This window comes from Emiliania huxleyi (assembly GCF_000372725.1).
Source record: "Emiliania huxleyi CCMP1516 unplaced genomic scaffold EMIHUscaffold_60, whole genome shotgun sequence".
In the NCBI taxonomy this organism is placed as follows: domain Eukaryota; phylum Haptophyta; order Isochrysidales; family Noelaerhabdaceae; genus Emiliania; species Emiliania huxleyi.
The window spans coordinates 95779-110186 of NW_005197506.1; the positions used below are offsets into that span (position 1 = coordinate 95779).

The following is a 14408-nucleotide window of genomic DNA, read 5'->3' on the forward strand; positions in this document are numbered from 1 at the left end:
CAGAGAGAGAGAGCGAGAGAGAGAGAGAGAGAGAGAGAGAGAGAGAGAGAGAGAGAGAGTGAGAGAGAGAGAGAGAGAGCACGCCAACACCGCAGTGAACGGTGCCGTCTGAGCGCGCCTACCCTCGTGACTCTAGGGCAGGCAGTGCGGCAGAGGGAAGGCGGTCTATGCCGAGGGCGACGTGTACGATGGCGAGTGGGAGGACGACGACTGGCATGGCGAGGGCAAGTACTCAGAGTCGTCCGGGGCGACCTACGTTGGGCAGTGGGTACGGGGCAAGGCGCGGCAGCGAGGGCATCTGTGTCTGTCGCCCCTTCTGCGACGCGTCTCCGTTCACCTTGCTCCACACATTGACCGCAGGAGCATGGCTCCGGATTCGCCAAGTGGTCAGACGGCGACTCCTTCCGCGGCGAGTACCAACACGGCAAGCCGCACGGGCAGGGGACGTGGACGCGCGCAGACGGCTCCTCGTTCACCGGGGAGTGGGTCGAGGGCGAGCGAGTCGGGGAGGGCCGGTGCGAACCCCGACGTACTAGGGACGAGAGGCCCGGTCGTATGATGATAGCGCGTATCGTTCCTCCTAGATTCTCGCCCTCCCCCACCCCCGCCAGGTACATGCGGGCCGATGGCACGGTCTACGCGGGGGAGTGGTGGGTCTCGGACAAGGGCGAGCGAGTCGGACGCGGCCGGATCACGTACAATGACGGCTCCTCATACAACGGGCAGTGGCGCGACGACAAGGACGGCCACCCCGAGCATCTTCCCGCTACCGCGGCCCAAAGGGGAGGCAAGCGCGGCAGGGCGGCGGCCGGAGGCGAGGGGTCTGCGGGCGGGCAGAAGCCGAGGCGGCAGACGAGCAGCAGCAGGTCCCGAGCGACCTCCGCGGCAGCGTGAGCCTTCCTGGCCTTAATTCTCTGTTACACTCTGTGTGTCAGTGTGTCTTCCCCAGCCCTCTTCTGTCGACTCACACAACGCTAAAATGTAAAAACGATTATCAAGTAGTTTCGTGTGAATACAGAACTGCTCTATGTCCTCAGCCTCACTCCCCCCCCCCCTTCTTCCTGATCACGACGCACATGCGCCTTACCTCGACCGACTCTGCCTCTGCCGCGAGCGCGGCGGCGCTCTGGACGCTAGCGTCAAACTCCCTCGCCGCGGCACGTGCCCTCCGCTCCCCTATTCGCGGCCCTCCCTCTGCCTCGAGAGCCTCGAGCGCGCTCACTTTTGCGGCGAGCGCGCTCTCGATCGCCGCCCGGTCGCGCCCGTCTCCCGCCCGCTCACGAGCGGCCGTGGCGTGGGCGACCGCCCGCCGCGCGTGCTCGACTTCCGCGACCGCGGCGGCGCGTGCAGCAGAGACGACACGCTCACGCTCGCGATTGACCTCGGCGGAGCGAGGGTAGCTCTCGTTTGCAACGGCGCCGAGCACGGCACCGAAGGCGCTGGGAGCGAAGAAAGCGCCCGGCTGAACGACATCCTCGATGACGTAAACGCCGCCCGGCAGCAGCCTGGGCCAGAGGAGGCGGAGGAGGCGCCACTGGGAGAGGGCCGTGTGGTCGCCGTCGTCGAGGACGATGTGCAGCCGAGGCAGCCTTTTCAAGGGATAACAGGCGTGAAGAGGCGCGGCTCACGGCGTCGTCCCGCACGCTCAGCCGAGGACCGTGCGACGAGCGAGACGAACGCCTCCGACGCGGTGTCCAACTCGTGAGTCTGCGGCTCGGCAGCGCGGAAGGCGCCCTTCCTGCGCAGCTCCGGGAGGTGCCTACTCGGTCCTCATTCCCATCTCAGTCCCGACTGGGCCCGTCTGCAGGTGCCCGCCCCCTCCACGCCTCCGGAAGCGGGCAAGCGAGCAGTCAATGCCGATGATGCGGGCGGTCGGCCCGAGGTAGTCGGACCACATGGCGAGCGATGCGCCGTACCTGCACATGGCGCGGCGCTGAGAGTGGGGGGAAGGAGGCGGGGAGTGGGCAAGGGTGGGGGGCATCGAGGGCGTACCAGACGCCGATTTCGAGGAGTGTCACGCCCACAAGGGGGCGGAGCGGCTCGAGCAGCGCCGCATAGTGCCTCGTGAAGCCCTGGCCAGCCGAAGTCTTGTCGCCACCGAGGTACTTGTCGCGCCCTGTGGCGGTCTCTTCGATGGTCGCGTAGCGAAGGCCGATCTCGTCCAGCCCGGGCTGGTCGGAGGATGCTGCCGCACCGCCAACCCACCCGCTGGCAGTGTCACCGCCACCACTGTGCCCCGCCGCCGCCGCCTGGATCGATGCCACACAGAGCGCATCACACGCGGCGAGCGCGCGGGCCGAGTGGCGCGTGCCGCCGTCCCGCTGCCGCCTCCTTCGCTCCGCGAGCCACCCCTCCGCCTGCTCACAGCACACAGTATGAACAGCTTCTCTTCAGCCCTCCCTCCGCCCGCAGCCGCCCGCCTCGGCGAGCTCCCTCTCGATGAAAGCGTCGAGGCTCGGCACACGCGGAGCGCTCTGCTGCAGCTCGCCCCGCCGAGAGGGGAGCAGCAGCGCTCCTACAGCCGAGATTCGCCGAGATTCAGCGAGATTTGTCGAGGCTCCTGATGACTGCCGCGAGGGCAGCGGGCGCGCCTAGCGCGGCCCTCATCTCGGCGTACACCGCGTCGCCCTCCGCAGCGCCCAGCGACGAGAGCAGCTGCTGCAGCTGCTGCGGCGGCCAGCGCTCCGCCGCGGGATCGACTTCAGTCGCGTCGTCTTCCGGGCACTCTCCTCCCTCCGCCGGCAGCTCGAGCCGGCCTCGCTCGCGCAGCCAGCGCACCGAGAGGAGCGGCCGCAACACGTGCAGGTACTTTTTGCGCACCGGCCCCTCCTCGCCCCGCCGGCTCGCCCCCGCGATGAAGTCGACGTGGTTGCGCTTGGCGTGGTGCAGCCACGACGCGGCGAGGGCGAGCGCGTCGTAGCGCTCGGCCAGGGCGCGCGCGCCAGAGGCGAACGGCTCAGTCGCCGCATACACGATTGGCGAGCGCAGCGCCTCAAACAGGGTCGGGTTGTTGGACGCGAGCATCGAGGAGGCGTGCCGCAGCTCGTAAGCGACCACGTCCACGGCCGTGCAGCCGGCAGTGGCGAAGGAGGCGGACAGCTTCTTGCGCGGCGCCTCGATCGACAGGTACGCGGCGGGCGGAGGCACAAAGACGGCGACCAAATCGTGGTCCGACCGGCTGTGCGAGGAGCCGATGACGCGGGAGGACACCTCGGCGCAGAAGAGCAGCGCCACCCCGTGCTCCTCCTCGAGCTGCCGCAAGCACGATGCGACCTCGGCTGAGTCCTCCTCGCCAGCGGGCTCCGCGCCACTGCCCCCTGACGATGACGCCGAGCGCACCGGACGGGCCGGAGGGGGCTCGAGGGCGGCGAGCTGCCGGCGGCGGACGGAGAGCAGCCAGCTCGAGAGCTGGCTGACGTCCGCCTCTGGCGGCAGCGGAGGGCCGCGACCCGCGAGCGATGCGACGAGGCGGCCGACCGCTGCCTCGACCTCGTCCAGCAGGTCGAGCTGCGCGGCGAAGGGAGGGCCGCCGAGGCGGCGCGCGGCGAGGATGCGGTCGCGCTCCTCGCCGCGCGACGCCACGTGCAGCGCCTCGCCCGCGACGAGCCTCTGCGCGTCGTACAGCTTGTGCAGCGCGTGGTAGAGGCACCTGCGAGTGGTTGGCAGCGGCACCTGTGAGTCGTGGGCGAGGCACACGCGAGTAGCGAGCGGCCCCCTCGTGCACTTGTTTACGCCCGCCACCACCGAGTCGCTGCAGGCCTGCGGCGGCGAGCCGGCCTGCGCCAGCAGCCCTCGCGCCCGGTGCAGCCGCTCGCGAATCAGCCCGACGTACTGCCCGACTGTGCGCTGGTTGCGGAAGAGCTCCCGCTGCGCGACGAGCTCCGGCCACGGCCAAGCCGCCCGCAGCGCCGCGCCTTCGGGCAGCCAGAGCAGCTCGACAACCTACTCTCGGACGGCCTCGGGTCATCTCGCGTGATTCGCGTCGCAGCCCAGCCAGAGCAGCTCGACCACCCTCGGGTTGCCGCGCGTCAGGTGCTCCACGTAGCTAGCGAGCTCGGTGCCGGTGCACTCGAGCTCTCCGGCCTTGTCCGCGCCGAAGGAGGACGAGCCGTGCGACTCGAACTGCGCGCGTGGCGGGCGGAGCCGCAGCGCCTCCCGCGCCGGCGAGAGGTAGAGGATGGTGTAGTCCTCGTCACTCGCGCCCGTGGCGAGGCCGTAGAGGTGCGAGCCGCTCCGCACAGCCAGCACGACGCTGCGCGGCTCGACCGGTCGGCCGAGCCGCTCGAGCAGGTCGGGCACCGCATCCTTCAACTCCTCAAATCCGGGCGCAGGGGGTTGGGAGGCGCCCGGATGGAGGAGGCTGGCATCGCCGTCGGGGTCGTGCAGAAGCTGGTCGAGCCCGGCCAGCCACTCCTCGAGGAGAGGCAGCCGCGACACCTCGCTCGCGGACGGCGCAGACCGGCTGTGCGTGTCGATGGCGGCGCAGTGCTCTTGCGCCGCGGCGAGCGCGTCAGCGAGCAGGCCCGGCCTCGCGTGCCTCGGCCAGTCGCTAGGCTCGCTGAGGCGCTCGAGGAGAGAGGCGGGCGGGGCGGGACTGCCCGGCGCGAGCCGGTGCCCTTGCCGGAGCAGGGCGACTGCCGTGGCCGCGGCAGCGCGCAGCGCCGGCGGCTCCTCGTCTGCCGCCACTACCGAGCCCGACTGCTTGAGCCGCCCCACCGCCTGGTGCACGCACGCACGCGCAAACAGAGGGCCGGCTAGTGTGTCTTGGTCTGCTTCCGCCGTCAGCCTTTGCCAGCCTGCGTGCTCGAACTCTGGAGCCTGGGCGGCAAAGAGCGCCGAGAGCCATTGCGGGCTTCGCTTGAGGAGGAGCCGTGCGAACTCAGTCGCCTCGACAACCAGCACCGTCCGTCCTGCTGCGAGAACCACCTCTCGCGGTGCTCCGGTGGGCCGCACGCTGCATCCTCCCTGTTTGGCGAAGAGCGCCTCGATAGATGCTGCGTGTCGCGCCGCTGGCGGGTGCCAGACGACAGCCGCGAGAGGATGGTGCTCCGTCCGGCCGAGGAAGAGCAGCGTGCAGCCCGGCAAGCAGCTCACGAAGTCGCGCCACTCTCGGCTCGTGACCTTGAGACGCTGGAGCAGTCCAGGATGGGGCGGGTCCTCGGACAGCATGCGAGTGTGTGCAGGACAGACCTGTCCAGGACCAGGCTCGGGTCTGTGGAGGGCGCGAGTCCTGGCGCGAACAAAAAGAATTTTTCGGACGTGGTGTGTAAATGGGAGTGGGGTGCGATCAAAAAGAATGGACGTAGGGACACATGTGTAAGAGCGCGCACGAGTGGGTGTGCGAGCAATATCGAAAGACAGTGAGGCCAGGATCGCACACGGCAGGGGTGGCGGGACGGTTGTGGAGCGAAGTGGCAGTAGCCAGCCTCAAGCATCGATGGGATAATAAGATGAGATTACCGGACGAGAACGGGGGGAAGGACAGGCGGGCGACATTTGACGACGTCGGGGATCACAATGTGACGACCAAAACGATCTTGGGGGCCAGGGTGAGACAACAGGTCGGGGTGCCACACGGGGCACACCACAGGCGTATTCTAGAGGGGGAAAAGAAACGGGGAACGAGGGGCCCCGCCACGAGAAGTGCGTTCTGGGGATGCAGAGCGTGCAAGGCGGCTAGGGATGAGGCCACAAAAGGGGCGCGCGAGGCAAGGAGGAGACGCGGGGAACTGGGAGACTGGGACGACTGGAAACAAGAAGACAGTGAGCCACCACAGGCGTCGTTGGCGCACATACTGAGCGGCAGCTGCGCTGGAAATAAGGAAGAGGCGCGTCACTTCATGCGGAAGCTCGACAAACACACAGCGAGGGCGACAGCAAGAGTTGAACGGGAGGCGCCGGACTCAAAAGACACCGCCACATTCCTGAGACGAGCGAGGGCAGCCTCCTTAAAGGCGAAAGGGTCTAGATTTGGAGCGCTCGCCGAAGAGGAGTACGACAAAATAGCGCCCGTGATTGCCTGCACGCTACCCGCACTCACGGACTCCATACCCGAAAGAAAGAGAAGGGAGCTCGCGGGAGAGGTGACGAGTGAACTACAGGTAGTGGGGAAGGCAGCCTCGATTGCCATACAGACATGGGTGCGAAACAACGACAAGACCAAGGCACGGGCAGAGGAACGAGAGAAGAATATAGGGTGGATAAAGCGCCTGTTCACGGCATGGAGGGTGAGCCACACCGAACGTACCGAGCGAAGAGCCGAGCGGAAGGAGGACGGGGAAGATGACTCCGAGGAGGACGAACCAGTGGAAATCCAGTTGTCAGATGTCACGATGCATCCGAAGGGGACCCCAGCGCCGGCATCATCCGTAGAGGCACGAGTGTTCGAAGAGAGAGTGGACCTGAGCAACAACATGACCTGTAGGCAAATGATCGGAGTGGGAGTCAGAAATGTGGTCCTTGCGCGAGGGGAGCTCGATAGACTCGAGGGGCCAGGATACGCCGCGAGGAGGACGGAGTTGCGCCGAAAGGCGAAAGAAGCCGCGAGAACAAGGGACCGGCAGGCGGCGGCGTCGCAGGACGAGGCAGAAGAGAACGACGCGACAGAGGAGGAAGTGACAAGGGAGAGAACGACGAGAGTGGGACGACCGCTAGGTGGCATGAAGGTTGCAGCGAGAATCGGCGAGAGACTGCGAAGAGAGATAGGAAGAGGCAGACGACCAAGGGATAGGGTGGGCGACGGCTATCGCACCACACACCTCTCCTTAAAATCCCTGTGTGGTGGCGGCGTGCCGTCCTCCCATCCCTCCCTTTGAGTTGTCTGTTTTCTTTCTTTCTTTTTCAGAAAGAATTTTTATACTATGTACCACTGGGACCCTCGCACAACACTACGATACGGTGTCTGTCTACGCGCGCGAGAAGAGAGACCCTGTGCGTGGCACCGCGGTGTCACATCGATGTTGGCTCCGCGCTCTGGTAGCTCTTTTCTTTTGGGTCCTGTGGGCTCCGCGATCCATGCCTTCCGGGACAGGGTGGCCCGCCACAACGACCCCTGGAATTGCGACTCGCCGCTTTCCTCCCGCTGTGATCCTGTGTGAGCTCTCCTCTGTGTCTTGTGCTCCAACCAAGAGAAAGAAAGAAAGCAGCCGCACTACGAGAGGAGGGCGATGCCGAAAGAAAGAAAGGGCGATGCGTGCTGCAACGGCGCCCGACGACCAAATTTTTTTACTCCGCTCGATCGAGGCGCCGTAGTTGATAGCAATGTCGTTCCGTCGCTTCACGCCACCTGACGCGAGATCGACGCGCCGTGGTAGGAGCCAGCTGCTCGGCGGCACACGCCGTCGCACGACGCTGACCATCGCAGCCCTCCTCGCGATCTGCTATACGTTGTTGACGTGGCCAGCCGCCGCCGCGCCTCTGCCCGGCTTGCATCTCGAGCCACGCGCCGCGCAGCTCGAGGAGCGACGATACGCGTGCATACAGGGTCAGTGCAATGTCTGCCGCTTCGGTGCCGGACACCTGCGCGGTCGCGAGGCGCTTGAGTCAGAGAAGTCGCAGCAGCGTGTCAATGGCACCTTCGTCTCTGCGGCGCAGCTTTCGGCAGAGGGCGTGCGCTTCTTGCAGGTCGGTGGCGACTGGTGGAACAAGTGCGGCGACGGCTGGCTCAATGCGGACATGGTCTTCACGCGGCTTCCGAGCGGAGTGGTCTGCGAGGACTGGCGGACGGGGCGGCTCATCATGCGGCTCGTCGCCGGGCAGGGGCTGCCCTTCGCCGACGGCTCCTTCGACGCCGTCTACTCGGAGCACATGTTCGAGCACATCCTGCCGCGGGACGGTAATAGTACGCCACTCCCGAGACACTTTCTGGTCGTTGCCCGCGCCATGGCTGCTGCGCCGGGCCCAGAGCCGCTGCTGCACTTCTCCTTCTCGCAGCCTGTGCACCCTCGAAGCACCTCGCCGCGCCCCCTGTCGTACCTCGCAGGCGCGGCCTTCCTCGCGGAGGCGTACCGCGTGCTGCGCCCGGGCGGCGCTCCTTGCCCTAGATGCGGAACACATTGGCAAGGAGTATCTGAGCAACTCCAGAAGAGGCACACGCGTCATTCAGCCACACTCAACAGCCGCGGTCTTGAGCGGTCGACAGGCATCCTCCGAATCACGACGCCCGACTTGGACAAGTACATGCGGGGCTACGTCAACCGCGAGACCGACCCCTTCCTGCAGGAGCACGCGAGGCGACGGACCACCCACGGACCACCCGCGGAAGGGCTGGGGAGAGAGCCGTCAGCACCCGAGAACCGCCCGAGGTAGGCGCTTCCCACCGATGGGCGGGCTGGGCGAGCCCGCCTCGGCAGCGACGGTCATCAACAACATCTTTCGCAACTACGAGCACCGATGGATCTACGACTTCGACGAGATGCGGCGCGGCCGCCGTCGGCCAGTGCGGGACCCACTGTCGTGGAGCAGTGACTCACATTTCGCGTCCCTGAGTTGGAGTAGGCACGGCTGGGCCCTGTGCGGGGCCCTGGCTCGAGCCTCACACCCACGAACCTTCTCGGAGCATTCCTCCTCTAGGCGGGCGGCCGCACTCGCCGGCGTCCCCCCCGCCGCCGTCCGCCGCTCGCGCCGGCTGGGCGACGACCTGCCCGCCTTCTTCCTCGAGGCGATCAAGGCGACCGAGGCGACGGGGACCGCGCGGCATCAGGCGGGCCGCCGCGAGAACCCGACCCGCTGCTGGCTGGAGCAGGAGGTGCGTGAGGGCGAGAGCCTCTACGTCAGCATCGTGAAAATGTGACGCACGGGCGGGCGGGGGGGCGTTGGCTTGGGGTTTGGGCGTCGGCGGGCGGCGCGGCGAGAGGGTATGGCTATGGGGTGTCGGTTTGTGGTGCTCATAGGACACTCACGTTAAGTGCTGTGCGATGTTGTAAGGATCTTGGAGCACTTGGAGTGCAGTTGGTGTAGCCTCACATCCAGGGCCGGCCGAGAAGCACCCTTGGGCACTTGGACCCGTGTATCGCGCGCCTTGCGGGGGGGCGCAGAAAAGAGGAACCTCTTAGCGCCATCGCCATGGGTGCTGCAAGCAGCGCCGGGCGACGACGACTTACCGCCTCCCGGTCCCCCTGCAAGCGTGGTCCGCGCGCATGGCAAAGAAAGAAAGAAAACGGTCAACCCAAGGGAGGGATGGGAGGACGGCACGCCGCCACCACACAGGGATTTTAAGGGGAGAGGTGTGGTGCTAGCCGTCGCCCACCCTAACCCTTGGTCGTCTGCCTCTTCCTATCTCCCTTCGCAGTCCCTCGCCGATTCTCGCTGCAAGCACCAAGCTTCTTCAAACTTGGAGCACTTGGGGTGCCGAATTCGCAATCTTTTTTTTACGCGTTCTGGTCGGCGCCGCGCGCGCGAGGCGCTCGGTGGTCACCGCATTCCTGTCCCACGAGTGGATGTGCCCTTCACCGACGCTAGCCTTGACGCTCTGCCTCCTCCTTTCTGGCAGCCACGCCCTCGGACCGCGCGTCATCTCGCAGGAGGAGATCCTCACGGTGGTGGACGACTGGCTGTACGCTGTCGACGAGGACGAGGACGGCTCTGTGAGTGAGGCCGAGGCGCCGGCGCTGCTCGACCTTCTCAAGCAGGGCTCCTCCGCCATGGGCGCGGAGAACTTTGGCGTCGACGTCCTGATGCGCATGGCGGACGGCGATGGCGACAAAGTCGCGAGCAGAGCGGAGCTGATAGACTTCCTGAAGCGGATGAAGGCGACGCGCTGCAGCCAGGCCCTCCCGCACGATCGCCGTCGCGTGAGCAGCACACCGCCACCCCGCGCAGGATTTTGACGGCGGACACCTCAAGAGGGAGCAGGCCAACAAGCCGCCGCGCGACGCGCCAGAGGCGCCCGCAAGCCCGGATCCTCGCCACCCTCCAGCCCTCTCACGAAAGAGTCCCCTCTCTCCGTGTAGGCCCCCACCTATGGCGAGTCGCACGAGGAGCGGATGCGCGTCAAGCGAAAGCGAAAAAAGGCGAACAGTAAGACGCGGCGCGGTGCAGCCAAGGATGAGGTGTGAGCGGTGAGATCGTTCCTGTCAGTAAGCGTGGCGCGTCAGTGGCAGCGTGAGCCGTGACCAATGTGTCACACGTGCAGTGTGTGGTTGGTAGAAGCGCGTGAGCGTGGTGACGCACAAACTTTCTTCTTTTCAGGCATCAAGCATTTTTTTATGCTGAAGGGAGTATCTAAATGTGTGCTGGCGCGCGCGCGTGACTGGAGAGTGCGTCTACCGCGCTGCCCACACTCGAGCGCCCCCACACGCACCACAACGAGTGTGGCTCCACACCCGCAACATGTCAAGACCCCACATCGAAGACGCTCTCGTCCTCGTCCTCGTCCTCGTCCTCGTCCTCGTCCTCGTCCGCCTCGGCGCACACTCTGCCGTCCGACAGGTTCTCCTCCGAGAAGAAGGCCTACGACACGCCACCGGACCTCTGAAGCGGCGCCGCCCGGCCCTCGAAGCAGCAAGGCCGACGCTGCGCTAGCGGGCCTCCCCCTCCGCCTCTGCGCTCGCGCCGGCGGCGGCGGTGCGCGGCGTTCGCACCTTGCAGCGAGAGCCGAGATGAGCCGAGAGGAGCCGAGATGAGCTGAGATGAGCCGAGATGAGCCGAGATGAGCCGAGATCCCGGCGGCGGCACGAGAGGCGCGTCACTAGACCCGAGAGAGTCCGAGACTGTCCGAGACTCCGAGAGACTCCGAGAGAGTCTGAGTGAGTCCGAGATGGTCCGAGATCGTGCGAGACTCGGCACCTCGCGCGCGCGCTGCACCCCCTCGTTGCGCCTCATGCACGCGTTGACAGACGTGGCGCTGAGAGGCTCGGACCCGCCTGGTGGCGCCGATGAGGGCGAGGGGTGAGGGGTGAGGGTGAGGGTGCGGGTGCGGGTGAGGGTGCGGGTGCGGGTGAGGGTGAGGGGTGAGGGTGAGGGCGAGGGGTGAGGGTGAGGGTGAGGGTGAGGGTGAGGGTGCGGGTGAGGGTGCGGGTGCGGGTGCGGGTGCGGGTGAGGGTGAGGGGTGAGGGGTGAGGGTGAGGGGTGAGGGTGAGGGTGAGGGTGAGGGGTGAGGGCGAGGGTGAGGGTTGGGAGCAGGGTCGGGGCGAGGGATCGGGACAGGTACCCGCCTGTGATGCCGACCGCGGCGGCGCCGCACGCGCAGCCGTACACCAGCCCGCGCTGCACGTCTCGCGACCCGCACCAGCCGAAGAGGAAGCCGGCGGCGAAGGCGTCGCCGCAGCCGGTCGTGTCCTTGACCGCCCTCTCCTGCGCCCGAGACGCGCCCGAGATAGAGCCGGGAGACGCCCGAGATACACCCGAGATACACCCGAGATACACCCGAGATACACCCGAGATACACCCGAGATACACCCGAGCTGAAGGGGTGGCCGAGCCCTCGGTGGCCTCGCGCCTGGTTTGGCTGGAACCACCACTGTTGCTCCGTCGCGGCCACCGCGCCGTCCGGTCCCAGCGTCACCACGACGAGTGGCGCGCCGCGCGCGTGCAAGCGCCGCACCGCCTCCGAGATCTCGTACCTACACAGTCTCCCACTACTCTCCCACAATCTCCCACAATCTCCCCCTCCGAGATCTCGTACCTACACGCACAACTCTCCTCCTCCTCCTCCGCCTCGCCCCTTCCCCACTGGCGCGCCGCCAGCCCCGCTCGCGCACCATGTCGCGCGTCGGCCGGCGATGGCGACGCCGGCGATGGAGGCGGCCTCGCGCTGGTTGCAGAGCAGCACGTCTGTGTGCGGGAGCAGCTCGAGGAGCCCCCCCTCCCAGGCGCCTGCGGTCAGCGAGATGAGCCGAGGTGAGCCGAGATGAGCCGAAGTGAGCCGAGCCGAGCCGAGGTGAGCCGAGATCAGACCAGCTCGAGGGGCCCACCCTTTCTCCCACCACGAATCTCCCACAACCTCCCACGAATCTCCCACAATCTGCCCACTCGCCTGTCGCGTCCGTCTGAGGCACAATCGAGACGGTCGCACCGCGCTCCGCCTTGGCTCGCGCCATCAGCCGAGGCACCTGCAGGGAAGGGTCCGAGAGGTGAGAGGCCGGGGCCCCACAGCCGCCCCTGACACGCCGCCGGCCGCGGCACCGCCGGCTGCAACCCGGAGCAGTCGTAGTAAGCCGAGAAGTGGAGGTGGCTGGTGCCTGGGGAGAGATGGGGAGAGATGGGGAGAGAAGGTCAGGGCCGAGAAGTGGAGGTGGCGGGTGGCTGGGGCGTGGCGGGAGAGAGGGTCCGAGGAGGCGCCAGAGAGGGCGCGCGCGAGGGCTCCGACAAGAGGGGGCGTGAGGCCTGGGGCGAGCAGTCGGCCCACGTCCAGGTCCGCCTCGCTCAAGTCTGCGACGGATCCTTTGAAGGAGACAAAGGCGCGGTCGCGGCTGCGGCGGGCGAGGGGGGAGAGGCGTCAGGCGTCGGCTCGAGAGGAGGGCTCCTCGAGAGAGAAGAGAGGGAGGGCTTCACGGCGGGGTGGCGAAGAGACTCGCCGCCGTCTGTGCCGAGTGCCTCTCTGCGACGGGGGTCTCTCTGCGGCGGCGTCGCGCCGTCCCGACAAGCAGATGCAGACGCCCTGCCCGCCCTCGCGGCGCGCAGAGAGGGTCACCCCGGCCTCGCGGGTCTTGGCGGCGACGAGCTCGCCTGCGGGCGTGCGGTGGCGTCAGTGGAAGGGAGTCGTGCTCGCCAGTGGCTGTGGAGCTGCCAGGCGTCGTAGAGAGAGGGAGATTGATGGGCAGAGAGAGGGAGGCGGGCGGGCGGGTGGCGGCGCGGGTCGAGGCGGCGCGGGTCGAGGCGGCGCGGGAGGCGGCGTCTGCGGCGGTGACGCTGGTGGCGTGGGCACGGGTGGTCTTGGGCTGGTGGCGCTCGCCGTAGAGATCGGACCCCACCCGGGAGTGGAGCACGCAGCGGCGGAACGGCCGCGGCTGGTCGCGCTGCCGGCGAGTGCGGCAGAGAGCCGAGAGCTGCACCGCCGTGTTGAGTGCGGAGCCGCCCGCAACGGTCTCGATCGGGCTCCGGATCGCCGTGTCTCCGTCCCACTGCGGGAGCTCGTCGATTTTGGCGATGATGTCGAGGTACGCGTCGCCGACGACCTGCACGGTCGAGGGAGAGCCGAGGCCGAGCAGGGACGTCGCTAGCGCGCGGAACGGTGCGAAGCTGAGCAGCATGCGGTGCTGAGGTGCTGAGGTGTGAGCCAGGCGTGAGTCGAGCTCCAAGGTTGGCCGACTCTCCGAGCGGCGAGGCTCGACGCTCGCTAGCTCCAAGGTTGGCCGACTCTCCGAGCGGCGAGGCTCGACGCTCCTGCTGTCGGCGACAGCATGAAAAAGAATTAATCGGTTCGGGTTGTCTGTTTGTGTGTGACACGACGTTTGGGTTGTCTGTTTTCTTTTTGTGTGTGACAGTCCGAGGGCCCAACTTGAGAATCGTGCTTTGAGTTGGGTTGTTTCGTGTTGGGTTGGGTTGTGGTTGGGTTGGGTTGTTCCGCGTGAGGTTGGGTCGTCGGCGCGAACGAAGGGTGAGGTCTCGACCGCCGCCGCTCACGCCAGCGGACGGCCACTGCCGGTGTTTTTGGCTTCGCCACCGTCCAAGGCGTGCGCCATGCGCTCGCCGGCATCGAGCGAGCAACGTGATCGACCGAGCGGCTTGCTGTGTGGTCGCCTTCTTGTGGCTCTCGTCGAGAGCGTTTTGCGTCCCGGCGGGTGGGAGAATGTGTGTCGTCTGAAGTGTCACTGTGTGCGTCATATCGATGTGGATAACAAGCACGGTCGATCCGTCGAAGCGATACACTCGTTCCTATCACGCTGGAAGGCTTGCACGGAGCTCTGTGCCGGCACACAGAAGAGCCGTGCGGCAAGAAGAGCTCGATGGGGAGCGAGAACCGTCAGATTTTCAGGTGTAGCCTGAAGTCCGTCGCGACGCACTCAATCCCTCCCGAGCGAAAGCCTGTGGCTCTCTCGAACTCGTCGATATATTGCGAATAAACTGCTCTTCCCGCATAGCTTGCAGAGTCAGAGGCGCAGAAAGGCTACGAGTGTTCGACGAGTCTTGCGAGCTGCGCGGTCAAACCTGGGGGGGACTGACCGCATCAAGGCGGACTTCCGAAACCTGGGTGAGCACCTCTGGCAGTTCTCGCTCCCCATCGAGCTCTTCTTGCCGCACGGCTCTTCTGTGTGCCGGCACAGAGCTCCGTGCAAGCCTTCCAGCGTGATAGGAACGAGTGTATCGCTTTGACGGATCGACCGTGCTGTCCTCCACATCGATGTGACGCACACAGTGACACATCAACGACACACATTCTCCCACCCGCCGGGACCCAAAACGCTCTCGACGAGAGCCACAAGAAGGCGCCCACACAGCAAGCCGCTCGGTCGAGTAGTGTTACGCCT

At 66.6% G+C, this 14408-nt stretch overlaps 5 protein-coding genes across 5 annotated transcripts in view; 3 read left to right on the forward strand and 2 right to left on the reverse strand.

The window, feature by feature from the left end:
- Positions 1-894, forward strand: part of EMIHUDRAFT_214105 (hypothetical protein) — a gene marked incomplete at both ends in the record, with an annotated part of 1106 nt that extends 212 nt beyond the window's left edge. The window contains 3 exons of the mRNA XM_005764175.1: positions 137-268; positions 361-515; positions 612-894. Coding sequence (XP_005764232.1) covers positions 137-268; positions 361-515; positions 612-894 — 570 coding nt within the window. The remainder of the gene's footprint in view (positions 1-136; positions 269-360; positions 516-611) is intronic.
- Positions 895-1039: 145 nt separating this feature from the next.
- On the reverse strand, positions 1040-6049 carry EMIHUDRAFT_214106 (hypothetical protein; the record flags this gene model as incomplete). Its single annotated transcript, XM_005764176.1, has 8 exons — positions 1040-1589; positions 1658-1707; positions 1793-1916; positions 1993-2357; positions 2620-3649; positions 3725-3942; positions 4012-5121; positions 5915-6049. The coding sequence occupies 8 exons, from the start codon at positions 6047-6049 to the stop codon at positions 1040-1042; spliced, it is 3582 nt and encodes a 1193-aa protein (XP_005764233.1).
- Positions 6050-7014: 965 nt separating this feature from the next.
- Positions 7015-8791, forward strand: EMIHUDRAFT_214107 (hypothetical protein; the record flags this gene model as incomplete). The annotated part of the gene is made up of 5 exons (XM_005764177.1): positions 7015-7031; positions 7314-7840; positions 7982-8174; positions 8308-8437; positions 8660-8791. The coding sequence occupies 5 exons, from the start codon at positions 7015-7017 to the stop codon at positions 8789-8791; spliced, it is 999 nt and encodes a 332-aa protein (XP_005764234.1).
- Positions 8792-10207: 1416 nt separating this feature from the next.
- EMIHUDRAFT_464937 (hypothetical protein) lies at positions 10208-13190 on the reverse strand (the record flags this gene model as incomplete). The annotated part of the gene is made up of 6 exons (XM_005764178.1): positions 10208-10449; positions 10527-10580; positions 10786-10862; positions 11942-12050; positions 12124-12179; positions 12866-13190. Coding segments are annotated over 6 exons (863 nt in total), but the record flags the coding sequence as incomplete, so codon positions are not given.
- Positions 13191-13886: 696 nt separating this feature from the next.
- EMIHUDRAFT_214110 (hypothetical protein) overlaps positions 13887-14408 on the forward strand; it is a gene marked incomplete at both ends in the record, with an annotated part of 1094 nt that continues 572 nt past the window's right edge. The window contains 2 exons of the mRNA XM_005764179.1: positions 13887-13967; positions 14113-14190. Coding sequence (XP_005764236.1) covers positions 13887-13967; positions 14113-14190 — 159 coding nt within the window. The remainder of the gene's footprint in view (positions 13968-14112; positions 14191-14408) is intronic.